General features: G+C 38.9%; 2 protein-coding genes and 1 pseudogene across 2 annotated transcripts in view; all 3 read right to left on the bottom strand.

Annotated features, from left to right (window-relative positions):
• Positions 1-9,982, bottom strand: part of LOC122357473 (protocadherin alpha-C2-like) — a 98,002-nt gene extending 88,020 nt beyond the window's left edge. Inside the window, exon 1 of the mRNA XM_043256887.1 lies at positions 7,474-9,982. Within this exon, the coding sequence (XP_043112822.1) occupies positions 7,474-9,828 (2,355 nt within the window). The 5' untranslated portion in view covers positions 9,829-9,982. The remainder of the gene's footprint in view (positions 1-7,473) is intronic.
• A 7,188-nt stretch (positions 9,983-17,170) lies between these two features.
• On the bottom strand, positions 17,171-19,867 carry LOC122357475 (protocadherin beta-15-like). Its single transcript, XM_043256888.1, has one exon. The coding sequence runs from the start codon at positions 19,682-19,684 to the stop codon at positions 17,186-17,188; it is 2,499 nt and encodes an 832-aa protein (XP_043112823.1). The 5' UTR covers positions 19,685-19,867; the 3' UTR covers positions 17,171-17,185.
• An 835-nt stretch (positions 19,868-20,702) lies between these two features.
• On the bottom strand, positions 20,703-23,337 carry LOC122357478 (annotated as a pseudogene).
• Between the last annotated feature and the right edge of the window lie 305 nt (positions 23,338-23,642).

Here is a 23,642-nt window from a genome sequence, read left to right on the forward strand (position 1 = left end):
CCCAGTTTTATACATGATGACATTCTGTTACAGGAGAAGAGATCTTCCTCATGTTCATGGATTGACCGATACACACCCACACACACACACACACACACAAGGCTTGTATCTGACATGCATGCATGAGTCACTGTCCAAATGTCTTTGCCACTCACAAAAGACACATACCCAGATGACCACGCAAACAGCACTGGCTGCCATTTTTACATGTTTTTCATTTGTATGCAGAACCTGAGGTTAACACTGGGTAAGCTCCAAAATAAGAGAAAAAATGTATTGGTGAGTATATTATTGCAACAGTGTTGGCTGAGTACTTTACCAGGATGAATAATAAACATTAGAAATAAACATCACTCACTTATTTTCTCTCCACTTTCTTCTCTCTGTGTGTGTGTGTGTGTGTGTGTGTGTGTGTGTGTGTGTGTGTTTGTGTGTTTCTAAGTTCCTTTGTGCATTAAGAATTTACAGTATGAGTCTAAATCTAGTTGAATGCACTCATGCATGTTCACAAGCACACAATTCACATTTGTTTCTTCGGGTATTTGCTCCAAAGCCCCTCCCTCAGGGCAGAAATCCAATCACAGAGACACACACACACACACACACACAGAAGGATCCTGTTTGAATGGAACTGTAGGAGAACATATAGCATGCTTAAAAGACTGCGTCTGCATGGAAACAGCTTGCCATATAAAACACTGACTGCCTGTTACCTAATTTTTAACATGTTTGGCATGATATCTGTATACTACGGAAAAATAGACCATGATACAGACACTTTATAATTATAGGTTGCTATCTCCTATAATTAAAGCATACCTTGTTGTCCTATGAATACTTTCAAAATGGCTGCTGTCTCTAAAGAACACACATATATGAACGCATGCACAGAGACACACACACAAGTGGAGATGAGTCACTGTTCCTCCTCCTCCTCCTCCTCCTCCATGCTTTTACGTCAAGGCTCTCTCATCATCCTGAACAAAACTAAATATACTGAGCTTCCAAACAAAACATTAAAAATGTCATTAATTCACCTTCATGTTCTGGATGCCAAAGAAAAGGAAACAAAATACTTTTTAAATCAAAACACATTTGGATTTGAGCTAGGCCATATGGAAGTGCGATACATAGACTCACACACACACACACACACACATTGGGTTTCATGGTTTATGGGGACTTTCCATAGATGTAATGGTTTTTATACTGTAGGTGTTATTGTCATACACCAACACTACACCTAACCCTACCCATTACAGGAAACTATTGGCAAATTCATATTCAAAAAAATTAATTCTGTATAAGCTTGTTTCCTCATGGGGACCTAAAAAATGTCCCCACAAGGTCAAAATTGACTGTATTGCTATCCTTGTGGGGACATTTGGTCCCCATAACGTGATACATACCAGGTGCACACACACATATATACACATATACATGTATAATAGTTAATATATGTAAAGATATATGCACACATATTTGTTATTCCAATATTTGATGGAGACATATATGATAAAAGTGTATGAACAAACATGTGAGGAACATTTACCTTTTAATTAGATTTTTTTTTTTTAAAGTTTACATGCAGGTAATATTGTAACCTATTAACAAAAAATGAAAAGGCACTTAAGTATAGTTAACACTTAATTGCACTCAAAAACTGCATCTTGCAATGATATATTAATTAATAATTAATAGCTAATTAATTGTGCATTTAAAATAATTTAGAAGTGGCAGTATTACTTTTGTTTAAATATTTGAAATCTGTTTATTGTATAACAGTTAGGCTACTAGGCTATATACTGCATCCACTTGTGTCGTTTATGAGAGCAAGTACTGTGTTTAGAATAAAAACTGCATGCACATCATTTAAAAGCATAAAGTAAAGGTATGCAAAATGTCTTTAATTAGTCGTGTTTGATATTTAGTTGTAAAGCACTTAAAACATGTGCTTCATTTAGGTTTCGTGGAACTTAACATCCCGTTTATGCATTAGGCCATGAGAGTGGGAATTGTTTTACGAGCGCTAATCAATTTAGAACTTAAAAGATAAATGAACTGAAGGACAATATGGAGTTTGTTCATTAGTACATAAGCAAATCAAGCCTTCGTAAAAAACGTACATAGCTGTATGTCTGTACATAACTTAGCATTAATGTTTGCTGTTTGATATTCTTTTTTTCTGTGTGTATGTATGATTAGTTGAATCGTTTAAAATCATGTTGTTGTTGTTGTTTTTTTCATTTGTGTATTGTTTACTTCACTGTTTTTATCATTATAACAAGGAGGACATCCACACCAGGTATATCACTGTTCTTCATGTCCTTTCTGTGTCTGTGCTCAGTGGTGTGAAGATTCTGCATTAGTTATTTTTTTAAGTAATTGACAGCATGTTAAACTCATGTTAAAAGGAAAGTTCACCCAGAAATTAAAATATGTTTAATGAAACCTTTTCTGTCCCTCCAGCTGAAGTACATGCAAATAGAAAAAAAGGCCATAAATGTGTTGTATAACCGATCCATGCGAACGGAGAGGTATAATCCAAGTCTAGAATTAATAGATAGAATTAATTTTACTTGCATGCATCTATATTGTTTGTTCCACCTACTATAAAAACTGTTTGATACAAAACCTTTTTTTCAAAATATCCTTTCTGTTCAGCAGGAAAAAAAACTTTATTTTTGGATGAACTATCCTTTAAATACATTTTAAATAACTTGAAAACCTGCTATTGTCTAATAATATTAGCATATCTCAAACTGTATTGTACAGCACGGTATGAACTAAACTAATACTGTATTGTAATAACGAATAATTAACAAAAAAATGAAACCATAACTTTTCTGTGTTTAATTGCAACTTATATTTCAACATATTTTTTAAATATTTGAAAACCATGTTTAATTTAAATATACATATATGGGTCAAAGATTTTAAGGGTTTAACCATAATAAATAAAATACTGCTTTAAATTGTTGTTGGCAGAAAAACTTACTTGAAACCTTAAAAGTACTTAAATTTAATGTACTTTCTATGGACATAAAAATAATGTTCTTATGATGCAGACATGTTGACGTCTTTGGCATATATTTGTTATCAATAAAAAAATTGCTATATGTGCTATACCTGTACATTTATGCTATATTTGTGTATTAAGGAATATATATATATATATATATATATATATATATATATATATATATATATATATATATATATATATATGCATCAGTCAATGTGAAGTAGTCTTCACTTTAGGGGCAAACTTTGCGCTATGAAAGTTAGTTATAAATATAAATAAGAATGTTTAATGTAAAATACTATCACCAATTCTATTTAAATCTGGAATTATTGAATAATTACCATATTAATAACAATATGTATTAAACAGAAAAAAAATTACATTCACTAGTAACAACAATGCAATTCTGTGAGACCATCTTGCCTCTAACTGCAAAACAAAAAGTATAAATCCAATCATTAACCAACAGACACACACACACCTCAAAAACCTTATTTTCCACCAAAATACAATGTCACAGATTTGCCAAAGACACGAAAGTCAAAGATCCGATAACCTGAAACACCCCATAAAACCATGTTCTTCTTTGACCTCAATTTTTTTTTTCTGCACATCCTGCCCTGTATTTTCACATGAATTCATGTTTCTTTGTTACTCTCAAGTTTAAATGACGCAGAACAGGCCCCTGAAACTGTTTTCAGTGCAAGCAAGAACTTCGGAAAAATGCTGACTTGCAAAACATTTAATTTTTCAGATGATTGAATATTACCCAGAATGCCAAGTAGTGCAGAGACCACAGGGAAGATATGACCTAACAGCTCAGGACTCCAGAGACCATCTATAAATATGCCTGAACCATACCATACCATTCCTCGCAGCATGGTTTTAACCCAATTTAATTTAGGATTTACACATCATAATACTTCTACACTACTACTAAATCTCACATATAAGACAAGCAGCACAGGCTTTCTAAAAATAGCACTCATATCCCTGACTCCACCCACATTCAGTACACAGCTATGCTTTCAGCCTGAGATCTCTTGTGGGCATTGTAGCGCTCCAGCAATCACAAACGGAAGCTTTAAAACTGTGTCAGAATCATCTATGTTACAGTCATCAAGCAGTGCGTTTGGAATAGCATGCTAACTCTTTCTGCAGCAGATAGTATGAATACTGTACACAGGAATTGATTTTTCTTATATATATATATATATATATATATATATATATATATATATATATATATATGCATGCAATATGCAATGGGTATGCAATAAGAGCACAATGCACAGAAAAATGTATCTCACGATACACTTAAATTAATCTTAAGTGATATAAACTATCTGTTAGATCAAACTTTAAAGACTCCAAGACATTTTATACACATCTGTATTCAAAAACACAACAGATAGATAGTAACAGAGCAACACCGGCAGTCATAAACATGTAATGTGAAAAAGTCTTGTGCCTGTATAACGTAGGGCTATTTGTAATGTGAAGCATCTGACACTCACTTGCAGAAGGAAATATGCTAAAGTATGTACTATATAAATTATTCTAATGCTAGCAAATGAACAAAGACGAACAATAAAGACTTTATACATATCATTAAAGACCAACGCGTCTAATAATAATAAATTAAACACACTTCTAAACCGTTTCTACGACCATTAGGAGAGTGAGAGAGCTCAGAAGATAAATGAAGACTTAAAGTCAAAGATTATATAAACGAGAGAGAGATACACTTGAGACCAGCTGCAGACAGAGATATAGAGGACAGTGCTACTTATAACCGCATGAACCAAAAGCAGAACTGATGTGACCCACTAAAGTACTGAACCACTGCAGAATGGACCTGACCTGCTCTCATGCACAGAACTGTCTGCCCTGTCATTGCCACGTTTCCTGCTCAAGCCTTTTGTGCATTTATATATGCACAGAGCATTTTGTGTTCTACCAACCTGTAGCGTGTTGCAGTTGCCTCAAAGCTCATCTGCGCTGACCTGCCGGAGCTATAACAACATATGTTAGCGCACGGACCTAACCCGACCCATTAAACGATCTGTCATGTGCAAATGCCTCGGGCAATTCTGTTCTGCATTAAGCGAGAGAGAGAGAGAGATCCTGGACGATCTGTCAACACGAACAGGGCAAAGTGACTTTTTAGATTTGAAAAATGACACAAACAAACCACATTTCTTTAAAATAACACGCATCGTTTATATGACACAAATATGCATATGCATCAAAAAGATAAAACGCAGGCAGCAGAGTGGGGATTAGATCCAAATCGCATACAGGTAACTACAAAACCACACTTGTCCAGCTAACAGACAAACAAACAAAGCTTAATTATTTCAGTTTAAATGCAATTGTGAAAATAGATAAACAAATAAAAATAAAAGCTTCAAAAAAATCTTTCTGTCACCTAAGCAACCGGAATCAGTAAACAAAGAAAGTGTTCTGGCTCTTCTGTTACCATAGCAACTGGGGTGGGCAAAAAAAGGTCTAAATGTCTGCCTTTTCTATTACAAAAACAATATAATATTGTGAAATTATTTTCGTACAGGCTGAATGTCAAAGCACCGATAAATCAACTGCAATGCTAAATGGTTTAACGGTGTGAATTTATTTGAACTGAAATCTGAACCAACAACGCGAGCTTGAAACTGAGACCGCCTGAATAGATTTACACTGTTATAAAATCCAAGGTTTTTAATTCAGACACAACACAAAGACTTCGGATAGCAGATGCTGCAGCGGCTTAATGAGATGCTGAGCTGCACCCTAGCAGGGCTGGTCTATGATGAGTGTGTGTGTGTGTGTGTGTTTTTGCTTGACCAGACTCAATATTTTGCTGATCTCTGCAATACTTGACTAGACCTGCAGTTCCTGCGCAGCAGAACAGTGGATTTCATCATTCACGCAAAACGCATTTAAGAACCTGACTCATCCCAGCATTCTGTATAAAATACTGATTTAATTGGACACATTAATTGCTTGAATAGTATACAACAGTTTGTCTAAATTAATAGTAATAACAATACAGGTGATACGGATAGATATATAACTAAATTTAAGACTTGCATTTTATATGTAGGGGAAAAAGCATAAACCACCACACTAAATCCTCATCATCAATCAATCAATCAATCGGATAGATAGATAGATAGATAGATAGATAGATAGATAGATAGATAGATAGATGAAAAAATTACAAGGGAAACAAAAAGATGAGGAGAGTGAGGAAAGATAGAACAGGAAAAAAAACTCTTCAGAAGAGAGATGAAAGCTCTGTGGCTAAGGGAGCACTGTGTGTGTTCAACAACATGGAACAAGGCCAATCCTGTCTGCTTGATGGACTAAAATATACTAGAGTAACAGCCTGAGGTGTTCAGTACATAAATAACTCTCCAACAGATAAAAAAAAAATCTGCTGTCATCGGAGTGCTACATTAAAACAAGCAACCTCATTAATATGATGTTTATTTGCACAGAAACAATCTTATTAAGACAAGCATGACAACACAACCCACTACACACACGTCCGAGAGAACACGCGACCGAGACTGCCTCCCACAATCAAACACACGACTCCGTGTCCTCTTCACAGGGGGCTGAATCTGTTGACACCATCTGCTGACTAAATTGCAGCATCGACTTCTCCATCTAAATCCATTTCAAGCAATATAGCCAATTGTTTATGACCCAGCAAGGTGATCAACGAATGTATTCTGTTAATCTTTTTCTGTTTGTCTCCATTTACTGTTCATACTCCCTTTTCTCTGGGTAAGGAGTGTGTTGCCATGGATACCAGACAGAGACCGAATGGGAATCAGAATGTGCCATATGATGGAATGCTAATGATGACAGAATTTGTTGTCACATCTGCAAGCATATGGCGAATGAGACACACATTAGATAAGCTAAATTCTCAAATACAGATAAGGTCAGGGGAAATAAATGCTACAAGCGAATAAGTCAGTGAGTTAGTGAGAGAGAAAAAGAGTGATGGAGAGAGAGAGAGAGTTTTTTTATATTATGTTTGTAAATTTGGAAGACGAAATCCTTTAAAACATTATAAACATTAAAAATTAAAAATCAAATATATCATTGCATCTTTGCAGCAGCAGTTATTGAAATAATATTGAGATTTACTTTCAACAGAGTGTAACTAACACTATATCACATACCAGAGGTCCCCCAACCCCGTTCCTAAAGGCCCCTCTCTTCTTTGTCTAACACACGCATTTCAGGTCTTGGAGTCTCTACTAATGAGCTGATTATCTGAATCAGGTGTGTTTATATAGAAAATATGCAGTGTTGGGGTGGGCCTCCAAGAACGTGGTTGGGAAACACTGACATAAACAGATAATACATAAACACATACATATGTTCAATCAATTGGTCTGAAACTCAACAGCCATTGCAGATCACAAATTTACCTCTCCAGACTCTCTCCTCCTTCGATCTGGTATCACCAGAGTGTTTCTATTACTGCCTGGTGCTATAGTAGAGCCGATACTCATTCTGGGTCCAACTAACATGTACCGTTTGTCTCCAGATCTGTACTGGATGCTGTGACACAGAGTCCCGTCGTAATTTGTATCCTGTAAATACTTGGACGAATAGTCTGTGGATTTAGAGCACTGCATTACAATCAACACGATGATGCTGATGACAAAAAGCACCGAAACCGAGCCCAAAGTGAGGATCAAATAAAATGTCACGTTGTTTTCCTCCTCGTCTTTTACTGCGTTTTTCACGTCAGAAGCTGCAAAAGCCTCTTTGGGCTCCACAACTTTGACAATCACAGTCGCTGTTGCTGAGAGAGAAACGTTCCCATTGTCTTTGACCAGTATGATCAGTTTATGCTGGGCCTCGTCTGTTTCTGTGAACGAGCGAAGGGTCCTTATCTGTCCTGTATAGCGGTCCAAACCAAAGAGACTGTGCTCACTAACTTCCTGCAGTGAAAATAATAACCAGCCGTTGTATCCTATATCTGCGTCATAGGCTCTGACTTTAGTCACCAAATGACCTGCGTTCACATTACGAGGAATCTCTTCCACACCCTCAGCAGAACCGTTAGCGCTGACTGGATAGAAGATCACTGGAACGTTGTCGTTCTGATCCAGAATGAACACGTTCACTGTCACGTTACTGCTCAGAGACGGAGCTCCAGAGTCTGTGGCGAGGACGTGGAACTGGAACGTTTTAACAGTTTCAAAGTCAAAGCTCTTTAGAGCATAAATCTCCCCATTTTCAGAGTTAATGTTAATGAAAGACGTATATTTGTTTTCTTCTCCAGGGTCTCTCCAAATGTTATAGTGTACAACAGCATTTTCATCTAAGTCACGATCAGAAGCTACTACAGAAAACAAAGATTTTCCCGGAATATTGTTTTCCATGACATAAAAAGCATAGGGTGAAAGTGAAAATGCTGGACTATTGTCATTCACATCTGATATCTGCACAGTTATAGTTTTGACTGAAGACAGAGGTGGCTGTCCAGCATCTTTGGCTACTAATGTGATTTCGTAGCGAGGTACAGATTCTCTATCAAGAGATGAGGCTGTAACCAGTGCGTAAATGTTATCTTGGGATGATGCTGTTAGCCTGAAAGGTACTTCTTCGGTTATGTAACACAATACTTTCCCATTTACACCAGAATCCAAATCACTAACGCTGATTAAAGCCACTGTGGTTCCAATTTTAGAGTCCTCAGGTACTGCACTTGAAAATGATGTGACTTCTATCTCGGGCACATTGTCATTTACATCAATGATTTTAATGGTTATGCTCTTATCTGATGTGAGAGGAACACTTCCTTTGTCTGAAGCTTGGATATCTATTTCAAAGTTATTCATCTTTTCAAAATCTATTGGGCCAATCACAGTCATTTCTCCAGTCCTGGGGTTTAAATCAAAAAGATTTGTAAGCTTATTATCTATATCCTTACCAAACGAATAAAAAACGTCTCCATTTGGCCCATCGTCCATGTCAGTAGCATTAACCTGTATAACAGTTGTGCCCACAGGTACATTTTCTCGAAGCGTTACAGAGTAAACGTCTTGTGTGAAAACTGGCATATTGTCATTAACATCCAAAACATCAACTATTATATCCATTGTTCCAGACTTTGGGGGTCGCCCTCCATCAAGCGCAGTGAGGACCAGCTTGTGTCTACGGCTTGTTTCTCTATCCAAAGGCTTTTGTAGAATTAAAAAGGGCATTTTGCGGTCTTCTCCGCGATCTTTAACCTCTATGCGGAAATGATCGTTATGACTGAGTTTATATTGTTGAACAGAGTTCATTCCGCCATCGGGATCCCGCGCCGCCTGTAACTGAAACCGAGCTCCAGGTAGAGCAGATTCAGATATTTCCAATCGCTTTTCTTTTTCTGGGAATGTCGGAAAATGATCATTGACGTCCACGATTTCTATCGACACGTAGTGAATCTCCAAAGGGTTTTCTAACGCGATTTTTAGATTGACGACACACGATCCGCTTTTCTCGCACACCTCCTCGCGATCTATTTTCCCATTTACGCTCAAAATCCCGTCGTTCTGATTTACCGTGAACAGCGAGTCGCCTGAGGTTGAAACGATCCGAAATCCTCTCTCCTTTAACGTTCTGGAATCCAGACCTAAATCCTTCGCAAGGTTTCCGACCACAGATCCTTCTTTCTGCTCCTCAGAAAGAGAATATCGTATCTGTGCGCGTACCTCTCTCCAAAGCAGCATCCCCAGCGCCATGAACACAAGTCTGCGGCGCCATGAAGAACGCGCCCTTTGTTGCATTTTGCAGGAAATTAAAACGACGTTTAAAGATGCTCCGCTCGAAAATGTTGAAACGAACTTAAAAACAGACCACGAAAATCATGATTTATGCTAGAAAATCCTTACGATGGAAAGCAGGTAGCTCTTGGCGAACGTGAAAGCGATGTCCGCGGCGTTCTTTACGAACTGATGGAGAAAGAGAACGAAACCGCCAACACGCGACACCAAGTCAGGTCCGTATTTTTGGTGTCTACTGACACCACGCGAATTTATTTTTCACTGCAAACGAACGTAACTAAAAAGCTTAAAACAATAGACAAGCTAAGTAAAAAAATGGTTTATCTGACAAAATCATATACATAAAAAAAAGAACATAAACCGGAATATCATGAACTTAAAATAAGTCATATTTAGGACAAGAGATGTATGTCCAAACGGCGCACAGAAGTGTTTAGCAGCATAAGAGTTTCATTTTTCACACAAACCAAAACAATCCACTTTTATAGCCCAGACCTACCATCATGAACGTTAACTTGTTGTCTTTTAAACAAGCTATATGGCATCAGAAAGGAGTTCAAAGACATGGAAAGGAAGTTGGCTGTATCTCACATACTGGTAGAAGCTGGATCACTGTCTCTCAGTAATTATGTGAATTGAAGCTCATCATCAAACATTCTAATTGAAAACTAACATTCTAAAACCACCATAGAATGACACAGAGTTCACAAAACAGGATGTGTAAGGCCAGTAATAGTCAGATTAGGGACTACTGTGTGACGTCCTTCCTTTACTAATAGCTGTAGTACTAGGGTTGTATAACATTATGACTTATTTTTAAATAGAACTAAATTTAAAACTTGCATTTTATATGGTGGGGAAAAAAGCTCAAACCACTGCACTAAAAAAATCACCATTGTCTTTAACAATCAATGAAAAGTATAGATAGATAGATAGATAGATAGATAGATAGATAGATAGATAGATAGATAGATAGATAGATAGATAGATAGATAGATAGGTAGATAGGTAGATTTCGGCAAAGTTTACTAGTTTAATCTGACCATGAATTTATCAAACTGCACCATGAAATAAAATGTCTGTCAATTGAATGAAACTATGTAATATAGAATATGTAATGTCCACATGCTACAAATAATTGTAATAAATATTAACTAATTGTAATGTATAATAAAAGAAAGCCAGAAAAGATACACTGTAATAGCATTTTTAGGCATATTTAGTAAAGCAGCACCATTGTATTTATGCAGCGGCCCACAATCTTAGAACAGGATCCATGCTTCAGCACAATAGCAACTACAAATATAGCAACAACATAAACTCTTCTAAATATGAACAAATTAAACACTAGCGAGTATGTCCCGCACTTGGTAACATCAACATTACTATTGTGATTCAATCCCATGCAAAGTACATTTGGACCCAGAAATCCACTCAGATCTAGTAATGTATGTCTAAAGGTTTGATGGAACTCTTTAACTATGATCTGTATCTCAATGGTAATGAGCAGAACAATACATGTAAAAATTAATGTATATATCTATATCATACCGTAATGTTTCTTACCTCCCCAGACTCTCTCCTCCTTCGATCTGGTATCACCAGAGTGTTTCTATTACTGCCTGGTGCTATAGTAGAGCCGATACTCATTCTGGGTCCAACTAACATGTACCGTTTGTCTCCAGATCTGTACTGGATGCTGTGACACAGAGTCCCGTCGTAATTTGTATCCTGTAAATACTTGGACGAATAGTCTGTGGATTTAGAGCACTGCATTACAATCAACACGATGATGCTGATGACAAAAAGCACCGAAACCGAGCCCAAAGTGAGGATCAAATAAAATGTCACGTTGTTTTCCTCCTCGTCTTTTACTGCGTTTTTCACGTCAGAAGCTGCAAAAGCCTCTTTGGGCTCCACAACTTTGACAATCACAGTCGCTGTTGCTGAGAGAAAACGTTCCCATTGTCTTTGACCAGTATGATCAGTTTATGCTGGGCCTCGTCTGTTTCTGTGAACGAGCGAAGGGTCCTTATCTGTCCTGTATAGCGGTCCAAACCAAAGAGACTGTGCTCACTAACTTCCTGCAGTGAAAATAATAACCAGCCGTTGTATCCTATATCTGCGTCATAGGCTCTGACTTTAGTCACCAAATGACCTGCGTTCACATTACGAGGAATCTCTTCCACACCCTCAGCAGAACCGTTAGCGCTGACTGGATAGAAGATCACTGGAACGTTGTCGTTCTGATCCAGAATGAACACGTTCACTGTCACGTTACTGCTCAGAGACGGAGATCCAGAGTCTGTGGCGAGGACGTGGAACTGGAAAGTTTTAACGGTTTCAAAGTCAAAGCTCTTTAGAGCATAAATCTCCCCATTTTCAGAATTAATGTTAATGAAAGATGCATATTTGTTCTCAGCACCATCTCTCCATATGTGATAACTCACTGCACTGTTTTCACTTGTGTCTTTGTCAGACGCAGACACAGAAAATAAAGATTTGCCTGGCGCATTATTCTCTATCACATAAAATGTATAAGGAGAAAAAGAAAACTCTGGGCTATTGTCATTAACATCTGATACATGGACAGTTATAGATCTAACAGAAGACAGTGGTGGCTGACCAGCGTCTTTGGCTTCTAAAGTGATGTCATAGCTAGAAATTGTCTCTCTATCAAGAGATGAAGTTGTCACTAAAGAGTATGCATTTTCTTGTGATGACGGCATTAGTTTGAAAGGTATGTCCTCAGGTAAAGTGCAGGTGACTCTCCCATTTATATCAGAATCTAAATCAGATACACTTATTAAAGCCACCGTCGTGCCAGGTTTGGAGTCTTCAGGAATGGCATTGGAGAATGATGTCACTTCTATCTGAGGGGCATTATCATTTACATCAGCAATTTTTATAGTTAAACTTTTATCTGTTGTTAGAGGAACAGTTCCTTTGTCTGATGCTTGAATATCAATCTCATATTTATCTTTAACTTCAAAATCCAAAAGACCGGTCACAACGATTTCTCCTGTGATTGGATTAACGTTAAAAAGCTTGCGCAGTTTATCGTTTACTTCATGCCCTAATGAATAAACTATTTCGCTGTTCTGACCTTCATCCGAATCAGTCGCGTTCACCCTAAAAATGGTCGTGCCAACGGGTGTGTTTTCATTTAGCATTACAATGTAAGCCTCCTTGGTGAAAACAGGTGCATTGTCGTTTATGTCTAACACATCTATCGTTATTTCCATAGTTCCGGATTTTGGAGGTCTGCCTCCATCTAAAGCAGTCAGCTGCAATTTCATATTTTTTGTGACCTCTCGGTCGAGTGGCTTTAGTAATATCAGCACGGGAGCTTTGCCGTCTTCATCACGATCTTTAATGTCGATACGGAAATGATCGGTGTGGCTCAGTTTGTAAGTCTGAACTGAATTGCTGCCGCTGTCTGGATCGCGCGCTGCCTGAAGTTGGAAACGCGCACCGGGAAGCACCGTTTCACTTATTTCTAAATGCTTTTCCTGATCTTGGAAGCTCGGAGCGTGGTCATTCACGTCTATTACGTCAACAGTCACGTAATGAATCTCGAGAGGGTTTTCTAATGCGATTTTTAGATTTATTAAACACGGGGTGCTTCTGTCGCAAACCGCCTCTCTGTCTAATTTACCGTTTACATACAAGACGCCGTCATTCTGATTCACACTGAAGATTGACTCGCCTGAGGTCGAGACGATGCGAAATCCACGTTCCTTTAAGGTTCTGTAATCAATTCCCAGATCCTTTGCAACATTTCCCACAGCAGCTCCGTCCTTTTGCTCTTCAGAAATCGAGTAGCGTAATTGCGCCCAAACCGTTCTGCCACAAAGAAGCGATATAACAATGAAAACGATTTTCACATGCCGCTCAGGCCACTGCTCAAGTCTTCTTTGTCCCATTTTTGTAACGTATTGGTTCCACAGCAATTTCTCTACGAATGTCCAAATATTAGTCTAATGAACACATGAAAGGTTCTTTAATCCTCGAAAGATCACAAATAAAGATGAAGAATAAAACCATCGACCAAGCCACGCCGCTGATGAACAAGAGAGAGATATACAAATCTAAATGATGACAAAAAAAAAAAGGAGGAGGTACTCCTACGATTTGAGATTCACTTCAGGTTTACACTGACACCTAGTGCTCTATCGTTGCAATGTTATTTATTAAAATCTACAAGTACATAATGAAACTAATAAACAATTTTTAATCTCTTGGAGCTCATCTTATGCACCTAAAAAGTGTATTAGAAATAGGAAAATTACATAAAATACGTAGAGCAGAAAGCTGCATTATGTATTCAGCACCAAGGACAGAGACTCTCGCTCTTCACAGTTTGCTCAGTCATTTACACACAGGAATAATTCCAGGAATAACATGCATGTGTAGCTATAAAAATGAAGATAGAATATTTGTTCAAATATATATACAAGAATATATACATATTGAACGTATATAAATACTTATAAGTTCAATTCTGGCCATGAAGTACAATAAAGCTAGTAAATGTTTTTTCTTACCTCCCCAGACTCTCTCCTCCTGCGATCTGGTATCACCAGAGTGTTTCTATTACTGCCTGGTGCTATAGTAGAGCCGATACTCATTCTGGGTCCAACTAACATGTACCGTTTGTCTCCAGATCTGTACTGGATGCTGTGACACAGAGTCCCGTCGTAATTTGTATCCTGTAAATACTTGGACGAATAGTCTGTGGATTTAGAGCACTGCATTACAATCAACACGATGATGCTGATGACAAAAAGCACCGAAACCGAGCCCAAAGTGAGGATCAAATAAAATGTCACGTTGTTTTCCTCCTCGTCTTTTACTGCGTTTTTCACGTCAGAAGCTGCAAAAGCCTCTTTGGGCTCCACAACTTTGACAATCACAGTCGCTGTTGCTGAGAGAGAAACGTTCCCATTGTCTTTGACCAGTATGATCAGTTTATGCTGGGCCTCGTCTGTTTCTGTGAACGAGCGAAGGGTCCTTATCTGTCCTGTATAGCGGTCCAAACCAAAGAGACTGTGCTCACTAACTTCCTGCAGTGAAAATAATAACCAGCCGTTGTATCCTATATCTGCGTCATAGGCTCTGACTTTAGTCACCAAATGACCTGCGTTCACATTACGAGGAATCTCTTCCACACCCTCAGCAGAACCGTTAGCGCTGACTGGATAGAAGATCACTGGAACGTTGTCGTTCTGATCCAGAATGAACACGTTCACTGTCACGTTACTGCTCAGAGACGGAGCTCCAGAGTCTGTGGCGAGGACGTGGAACTGGAACTTTTTAACAGACTCAAAGTCAAAGCTCTTTAGAGCATAAATCTCCCCATTTTCAGAGTTAATGTTAATGAAGGATGTATATTTGTTTTCCTCACTACCTTCTCTCCATATTTGATAGCTAACTATAGCATTTTCATTTGAGTCTTTGTCAGTCGCAGACACAGAAAATAAAAATTTGCCTGGGACATTGTTTTCCATCACATAAAACTCATATGGGGAATATAAGAATGCTGGACTATTATCGTTTACATCTGATATCAGAACAGTTATAGATTTAACTGAAGACAGTGATGGCTGTCCCGTATCTTTTGCAACTAATGTGATGTCATACTGAAATTGTGTTTCTCTGTCTAAAGGTGAGGTGGTAACTAATGAATATGTGCTATGCTGCGAAGAAGGTACTAGTTTGAAAGGCATGTTATCTTCTAAAGAACAAGTGACTTTTCCATTGAGTCCAGAGTCTAAATCAGAGATGCTAATCAAAGCCACTGTAGTCCCAGGTCTAGAATCCTCTGGAATGGAGTTTGAAAATGACGTGACTTCTATTTCTGGAGCATTATCGTTTACATCAACTATCTTTATCATTATACTCTTATCTGTTGTATGGGGAACTGTTCCTTTGTCAGACGCTTGGACATCAATCTCATAGCTGTCTTTGTCCTCATAATCTAATAGCCCCTTAACAGTTATCTCACCAGTGATGGTGTTAATATCAAAATGTTTCGTACTTTACTGTTAACATTTTTACCAAATGAATAAACAACCTCACCATTTGGGCCTTCGTCAAAATCTGTGGCGTTGACCTGTATCACAGCTGTACCTATAGGTACATTTTCATTAAGCGTGACTGAATAAGTATCTCTGGTGAAAACGGGAATATTATCATTAATATCGATCACGTTAATCATTATATCCATTGTCCCTGATTTGGCAGGCTTTCCTCCATCGAGAGCTGTTAACTGTAAGATAATATTTCTAATAACCTCTCGGTCTAAAGGTTTTTGTAAAATCAAGATGGGGATTTTACCGTCTTCTCCGCGATCTTTGACTTCAAGGCGGAAATGATCGTTATGACTGAGTTTGTATTGATGCACGGAATTACTTCCACTATCGGGATCGCGCGCTGCCTCGAGCTGAAATCGCGCGCCGGGAAGGGCAGATTCTCCGATCTCTAACTGCATCTGACTTTCAGGAAAACTCGGTGCGTGGTCGTTTACGTCCAAAATCTCAACAATTACGTAATGAATTTCCAGCGGGTTTTCTAGAGCAATTTTCAGGTTGATTAAACACGGAGCGCTTCTCTCGCACACCTCCTCTCTGTCTATTTTACCGTCCACATACAACACACCGTCATTCTGATTCACACTGAACATGGACTCGCCTGAAGTCGACACGATCCGAAATCCTCGCTCTTTTAAGCTTCTATGATCTAAACCCAAATCCTTCGCGATATTTCCCACAGCGGCTCCGTCCTTCTGCTCCTCGGAGACCGAGTACTGGATTTGCGCTCGTCCCACCGAACCAAACACAAGCAGTGCAGTCAACAGACTCAGTTTCGTGTGCTCCATCACCCATTGAGAGTATCTTCTTTGTTCCATTTTGCAGATAATACCAGCAGGTTCTACGACAGTTCCTTTAATTCACTTCCTCGACTAGATTAACCATTTCTTTAACATCTAAACGTTGACATTCACTGCAGAAAAAAAAGAAACGGACCGCTTAATGGCAAAAGCAAGAAAACAATAAATCCCATCGACCAGTAGGAAGGACGAGCAGTAAATGAAAAGGGGAGGAAAAACAGTAGGCTATTTGACGTCACGAGCCGTACTACAGGATTACACTGACATCTCGCGATCTTACAGCTGAAGTGCATTGCATTCTGTTGCAAAGTTGTACTTCAAATGAATCAAATACTACATTAGGCTGTGCGTACTCATAGATACACATACATACTGCACCAATACAGAAAACAACATAAAGTAACAAAACAAATCAATATCAGCACCACAGAAAGCGATCCGCCTCTTTCCTATGTTCAGAAACTCAATTCAGTTACTGTTTTTATACCAGCTGAACAATACGTTTCTTATCATAGAGTCTAAAGATATATGTCTTAAAAACTGCAGAGGAAAATAATGAAAGGATTCTGTATAATTTATGTTATGATTTTGAAATCTGCTTACCTCCCCAGACTCTCTCCTCCTTCGATCTGGTATCACCAGAGTGTTTCTATTACTGCCTGGTGCTATAGTAGAGCCGATACTCATTCTGGGTCCAACTAACATGTACCGTTTGTCTCCAGATCTGTACTGGATGCTGTGACACAGAGTCCCGTCGTAATTTGTATCCTGTAAATACTTGGACGAATAGTCTGTGGATTTAGAGCACTGCATTACAATCAACACGATGATGCTGATGACAAAAAGCACCGAAACCGAGCCCAAAGTGAGGATCAAATAAAATGTCACGTTGTTTTCCTCCTCGTCTTTTACTGCGTTTTTCACGTCAGAAGCTGCAAAAGCCTCTTTGGGCTCCACAACTTTGACAATCACAGTCGCTGTTGCTGAGAGAGAAACGTTCCCATTGTCTTTGACCAGTATGATCAGTTTATGCTGGGCCTCGTCTGTTTCTGTGAACGAGCGAAGGGTCCTTATCTGTCCTGTATAGCGGTCCAAACCAAAGAGACTGTGCTCACTAACTTCCTGCAGTGAAAATAATAACCAGCCGTTGTATCCTATATCTGCGTCATAGGCTCTGACTTTAGTCACCAAATGACCTGCGTTCACATTACGAGGAATCTCTTCCACACCCTCAGCAGAACCGTTAGCGCTGACTGGATAGAAGATCACTGGAACGTTGTCGTTCTGATCCAGAATGAACACGTTCACTGTCACGTTACTGCTCAGAGACGGAGCTCCAGAGTCTGTGGCGAGGACGTGGAACTGGAACTTTTTAACAGACTCAAAGTCAAAGCTCTTTAGAGCATAAATCTCCCCATTTTCAGAGTTAATGTTAATGAAGGATGTATATTTGTTTTCCTCACTACCTTCTCTCCATATTTGATAGCTGACTATAGCATTTTCATTTGAGTCTTTGTCAGTCGCAGACACAGAAAATAAAAATTTGCCTGGGACATTGTTTTCCGTAACATAAAACTCATATGGAGAAAATGAGAATGTTGGACTATTATCGTTTACATCTGATATCAGAACAGTTATAGATTTAACAGAAGACAGTGATGGTTGTCCCATATCTTTTGCACTTAATGTGATGTCATACTGAATCGTGGTTTCTCTGTCTAGTGATCCAGAAGTAACTAAAGAATAAATATTATCGTGTGATGACGGCATTAATTTAAAAGGTATATCATCAGATATTGAACAGGAGATTTTTCCATTGAGTCCAGAGTCTAAATCAGTGATGCTAATCAAAGCCACTGTAGTCCCAGGTCTAGAATCTTCTGGAATGGCGCTTGAAAATGATGTCACCTCTATTTCCGGTGCATTATCATTTACATCAACTATTTTTATGATTACACTTTTATCCGTCGCAAGAGGAACAATTCCTTTGTCAGACGCCTCAATGTCAATCTCATATTTATCCTTGACCTCAAAATCCAAACGATCTGTCAAAATAATGTCCCCAGTTATTTCATTAACTTTAAAAAGCCTGCGTAAATTATTGTTGACATTATTTCCCAATGCATAAATTACTTCTCCATTTTGACCCTCGTCCAAATCAGTGGCATTGACCTGCACAACTGTTGTGCCCACGGGTGCGTTTTCCTTCAGTGTCACTGTGTAAGCGTCCTTCGTAAAAACAGGCGCATTATCATTAATATCCAGCACATCAATAAATATTTCTACTGAGCCAGACTTAGGAGGTCTCCCTCCATCTAAAGCAGTCAATACTAATTTGATGTTTTTCGTCACTTCCCTGTCAAGAGACTTGTGTAAAATCAGAATAGGAATTTTACCATCTTCTTCTCTGTCTTTAATCTCAAGACGGAAATGCTCGTTATGACTGAGTTTGTATGTCTGAACCGAATTACTTCCACTATCAGGATCACGCGCTGCCTGTAGAGGATATCGCGCGCCTGGCAGAACAGATTCCCCGATTTCTAGCCGCTTTTCAGTCTCAGGAAACCGTGGGCTGTGATCGTTCACATCTAGTATCTCTACAATGACATAGTGAATTTCCAGCGGGTTTTCTAGAGCGATTTTCAGGTTGATTAAACACGGAGCGCTTCTCTCGCACACCTCCTCTCTGTCTAGTTTACCGTTCACATAAAGGACGCCGTCATTCTGATTCAAACTGAACATGGACTCGCCTGAGGTCGACACGATGCGAAATCCTCTTTCCTTCAGTGTTCTGTGATCAATACCTAAATCCTTCGCGATATTTCCCACAGCAACCCCGTCCTTCTGCTCCTCCGAGATCGAGTACCGTATTTGCGCCCAAACCGTTCTTCCAAACAACAACCAGACAGCAATAAAAGCGAGTTTGGCGTTCAGCTCCGGCCGACGAGAGCGTCTTCTTTGTTCCATTTTTGATTTTTTTGTTCCAAATTAATTTCACGATCAGTCTACAAATATTTGTTGAATAGTTCCATCGTTGCTCACATTTACGACGAAAGCCTGTCAGGCGATACAAAAACGCTGTACTCAATCTGGACAAAATCTAACAGCACCGGAGCTAAAAATGAGAAAACACAAGAATGAACAGAGAGGGCGGATCAAGAAAAAAACCCTTAGCCTTATGACGTCACGAGTCTTTCTCTAGGTTACACTGACATCTTTCGAGCTAAAGCGTTAGTTACATTGCAGCGTCTAAAAATACTGTACTGGTCTCAGATGCATGCAGTTTTGTCCTCAAAAAATCTATAAATCCATATAAACCGTGATATAAGATGTGCTGAAATACCAAATAGAATTACACAAGATCGAAAATATTGTTTAGGAAAACAAGTGAGTGAATGAAAGGAAAAGAAAAAAGAAGGGAAGTTCTGAAAAAGACTCTGCTTCCAATACCAACTTTATAACTAAAAATTGAACAGTATGCCGTTAACACACATTTAGAACTGCACAAACTTTAGAATAAAGATCAGCAGTACAGAAAACATCAAAGCTGCAAACAATCTGGGGACAAGGCATTAGGAGTATTATACTTTGGAGAAGATTGTTAATTTACATTTCAATCAGATTACGTCCGAAAACAATCCAGTCAGTTAAAACAAACAAACAAAAAACATCACACTCTGTAGATATGTGATATGGGGTCCATTCACAGACCACTTTCTCTAAAAGGACAAACATCATTAGAGACTGCAAGCAGAGTTCAGCACACAATCCACATAATGCCTTCAAGAGCAGAATACAATGAAAACACACAAATAATTGTAATATTTCTAACATTAAATTCCATGACCAAAATAATAGTTATAATCATGGGCTTTGGTAGTGTAAAATTGTAAGTCTAAGTCATATAAAGTCTGATTTTAAGAAAAGAAAAGAAAAGAAAACTGTGTTCTTTTTAAAAATATCAGTACTGCAGTGGTTTCCAGTGTTCCCGGGGGCCTGGATCTCTCCTTTCTCTGATACAACCATTTCAGGTCTTGGAGTCTCTACTAATGAGCTGATTAGCTGAATCAGGTGTGTTTGATTAAGGAGACATGGAAAACATTGCAGAGTTGGAGGGCATCTAGAAACGGGATTGGGAGCCACTTCAGTAGTGGACTGATTAGGTTCAGTACCATGGAGAGCAGCCAACTCATGACTTAAGATTGTTTTCAACAATACACAGATGCATTGGCCAATTGCTTACCTCTCCAGACTCTCTCCTCCTTCGATCTGGTATCACCAGAGTGTTTCTATTACTGCCTGGTGCTATAGTAGAGCCGATACTCATTCTGGGTCCAACTAACATGTACCGTTTGTCTCCAGATCTGTACTGGATGCTGTGACACAGAGTCCCGTCGTAATTTGTATCCTGTAAATACTTGGACGAATAGTCTGTGGATTTAGAGCACTGCATTACAATCAACACGATGATGCTGATGACAAAAAGCACCGAAACCGAGCCCAAAGTGAGGATCAAATAAAATGTCACGTTGTTTTCCTCCTCGTCTTTTACTGCGTTTTTCACGTCAGAAGCTGCAAAAGCCTCTTTGGGCTCCACAACTTTGACAATCACAGTCGCTGTTGCTGAGAGAGAAACGTTCCCATTGTCTTTGACCAGTATGATCAGTTTATGCTGGGCCTCGTCTGTTTCTGTGAACGAGCGAAGGGTCCTTATCTGTCCTGTATAGCGGTCCAAACCAAAGAGACTGTGCTCACTAACTTCCTGCAGTGAAAATAATAACCAGCCGTTGTATCCTATATCTCGCGCATAGGCTCTGACTTTAGTCACCAAATGACCTGCGTTCACATTACGAGGAATCTCTTCCACACCCTCAGCAGAACCGTTAGCGCTGACTGGATAGAAGATCACTGGAACGTTGTCGTTCTGATCCAGAATGAACACGTTCACTGTCACGTTACTGCTCAGAGACGGAGCTCCAGAGTCTGTGGCGAGGACGTGGAACTGGAACTTTTAACAGACTCAAAGTCAAAGCTCTTTAGAGCATAAATCTCCCATTTTCAGAGTTAATGTTAATGAAGGACGTATATTTGTTTTCTCTCACTACCTTCTCTCCATATTTGATAGCTAACTATAGCATTTTCATTTGAGTCTTTGTCAGTCGCAGACACAGAAAATAAAAATTTGCCTGGGACATTATTTTCCGTAACATAAAACTCATATGGAGAAAATGAGAATGCTGGACTATTATCGTTTACATCTGATATCAGAACAGTTATAGATTTAACAGAAGACAGTGATGGTTGTCCCATATCTTTTGCACTTAATGTGATGTCATACTGAATCGTGGTTTCTCTGTCTAGTGATCCAGAAGTAACTAAAGAATAAATATTATCGTGTGATGACGGCATTAATTTAAAAGGTATATCATCAGATATTGAACAGGAGATTTTTCCATTGAGTCCAGAGTCTAAATCAGTGATGCTAATCAAAGCCACTGTAGTCCCAGGTCTAGAATCTTCTGGAATGGCGCTTGAAAATGATGTGACTTCTATTTCCGGTGCATTATCATTTACATCAACTATTTTTATGATTACACTTTTATCCGTCGCAAGAGGAACAGTTCCTTTGTCAGACGCCTGAATATCAATCTCATATATATCTTTGACCTCAAAATCTAAAAGGCCATTCAAAATAATTTCTCCAGTAATTTCATTAACTTTAAAAAGTTCACGTAAATTATTGTCAACATTATTTCCCAATGCATAAATTACTTCTCCATTTTGACCCTCGTCCAAATCAGTGGCATTGACCTGCACAACTGTTGTGCCCACGGCTGCGTTTTCATTCAGTGTCACAGTGTAAGTTTCTTTCAGTGAATACAGGCACATTATCATTAATATCCAGCACATCAATAAATATTTCTACTGAGCCAGACTTAGGAGGTCTCCCTCCATCTAAAGCAGTTAATACTAATTTGATGTTTTTCATCACTTCCTGTCAAGAGACTTGTGCAAAATCAGAATAGGAATTTTACCATCTTCTTCTCTGTCTTTAATCTCAAGACGGAAATGCTCGTTTTGACTGAGTTTGTATGTCTGAACCGAATTACTTCCACTATCAGGATCACGCGCTGCCTGTAGAGGATATCGCGCGCCTGGCGCGAACAGATTCCCGATTTCTAGCCGCTTTTCAGACTCAGGAAACCGTGGACTGTGATCGTTCACATCTAGTATCTCTACAATGACATAGTGAATTTCCAGCGGGTTTTCTAGAGCGATTTTCAGGTTGATTAAACACGGAGCGCTTCTCTCGCACACCTCCTCTCTGTCTAGTTTACCGTTCACATAAAGGACGCCGTCATTCTGATTCAAACTGAACATGGACTCGCCTGAGGTCGACACGATGCGAAATCCTCTTTCCTTCAGTGTTCTGTGATCAATACCTAAATCCTTCGCGATATTTCCCACAGCAACCCCGTCCTTCTGCTCCTCCGAGATCGAGTACCGTATTTGCGCCCAAACCGTTCTTCCAAACAACAACCAGACAGCAATAAAAGCGAGTTTGGCGTTCAGCTCCGGCCGACGAGAGCGTCTTCTTTGTTCCATTTTTTTTCTGATATCACAAAGATCCAAATTAATTTCAAGATCAATCTGCAAATGTTTGTTGAATAGATTCATCTTTGCTCGACATTTTGCGACGAAAGCCTGTCAGCAATGCAAAAACGATGTACTCAATCTTGACAAATCTAACAGCTCCTGTGCTGAAAATGAGAAAACGCACGAATAAACCGAGAAGGCGGAAAAAAACCCACATGAGCAACCGTTTGACGTCACGAGTCTTTCTCTAGGTTTACACTGACATCTCGCGATCTAAAATGTTAGTTGCATTGCAGCTTCCAAAAACATTTAACTGGTCTGAGATGCA

This window comes from Puntigrus tetrazona, chromosome 14 (genome assembly GCF_018831695.1).
Source record: "Puntigrus tetrazona isolate hp1 chromosome 14, ASM1883169v1, whole genome shotgun sequence".
Classification (NCBI taxonomy): domain Eukaryota; kingdom Metazoa; phylum Chordata; class Actinopteri; order Cypriniformes; family Cyprinidae; genus Puntigrus; species Puntigrus tetrazona.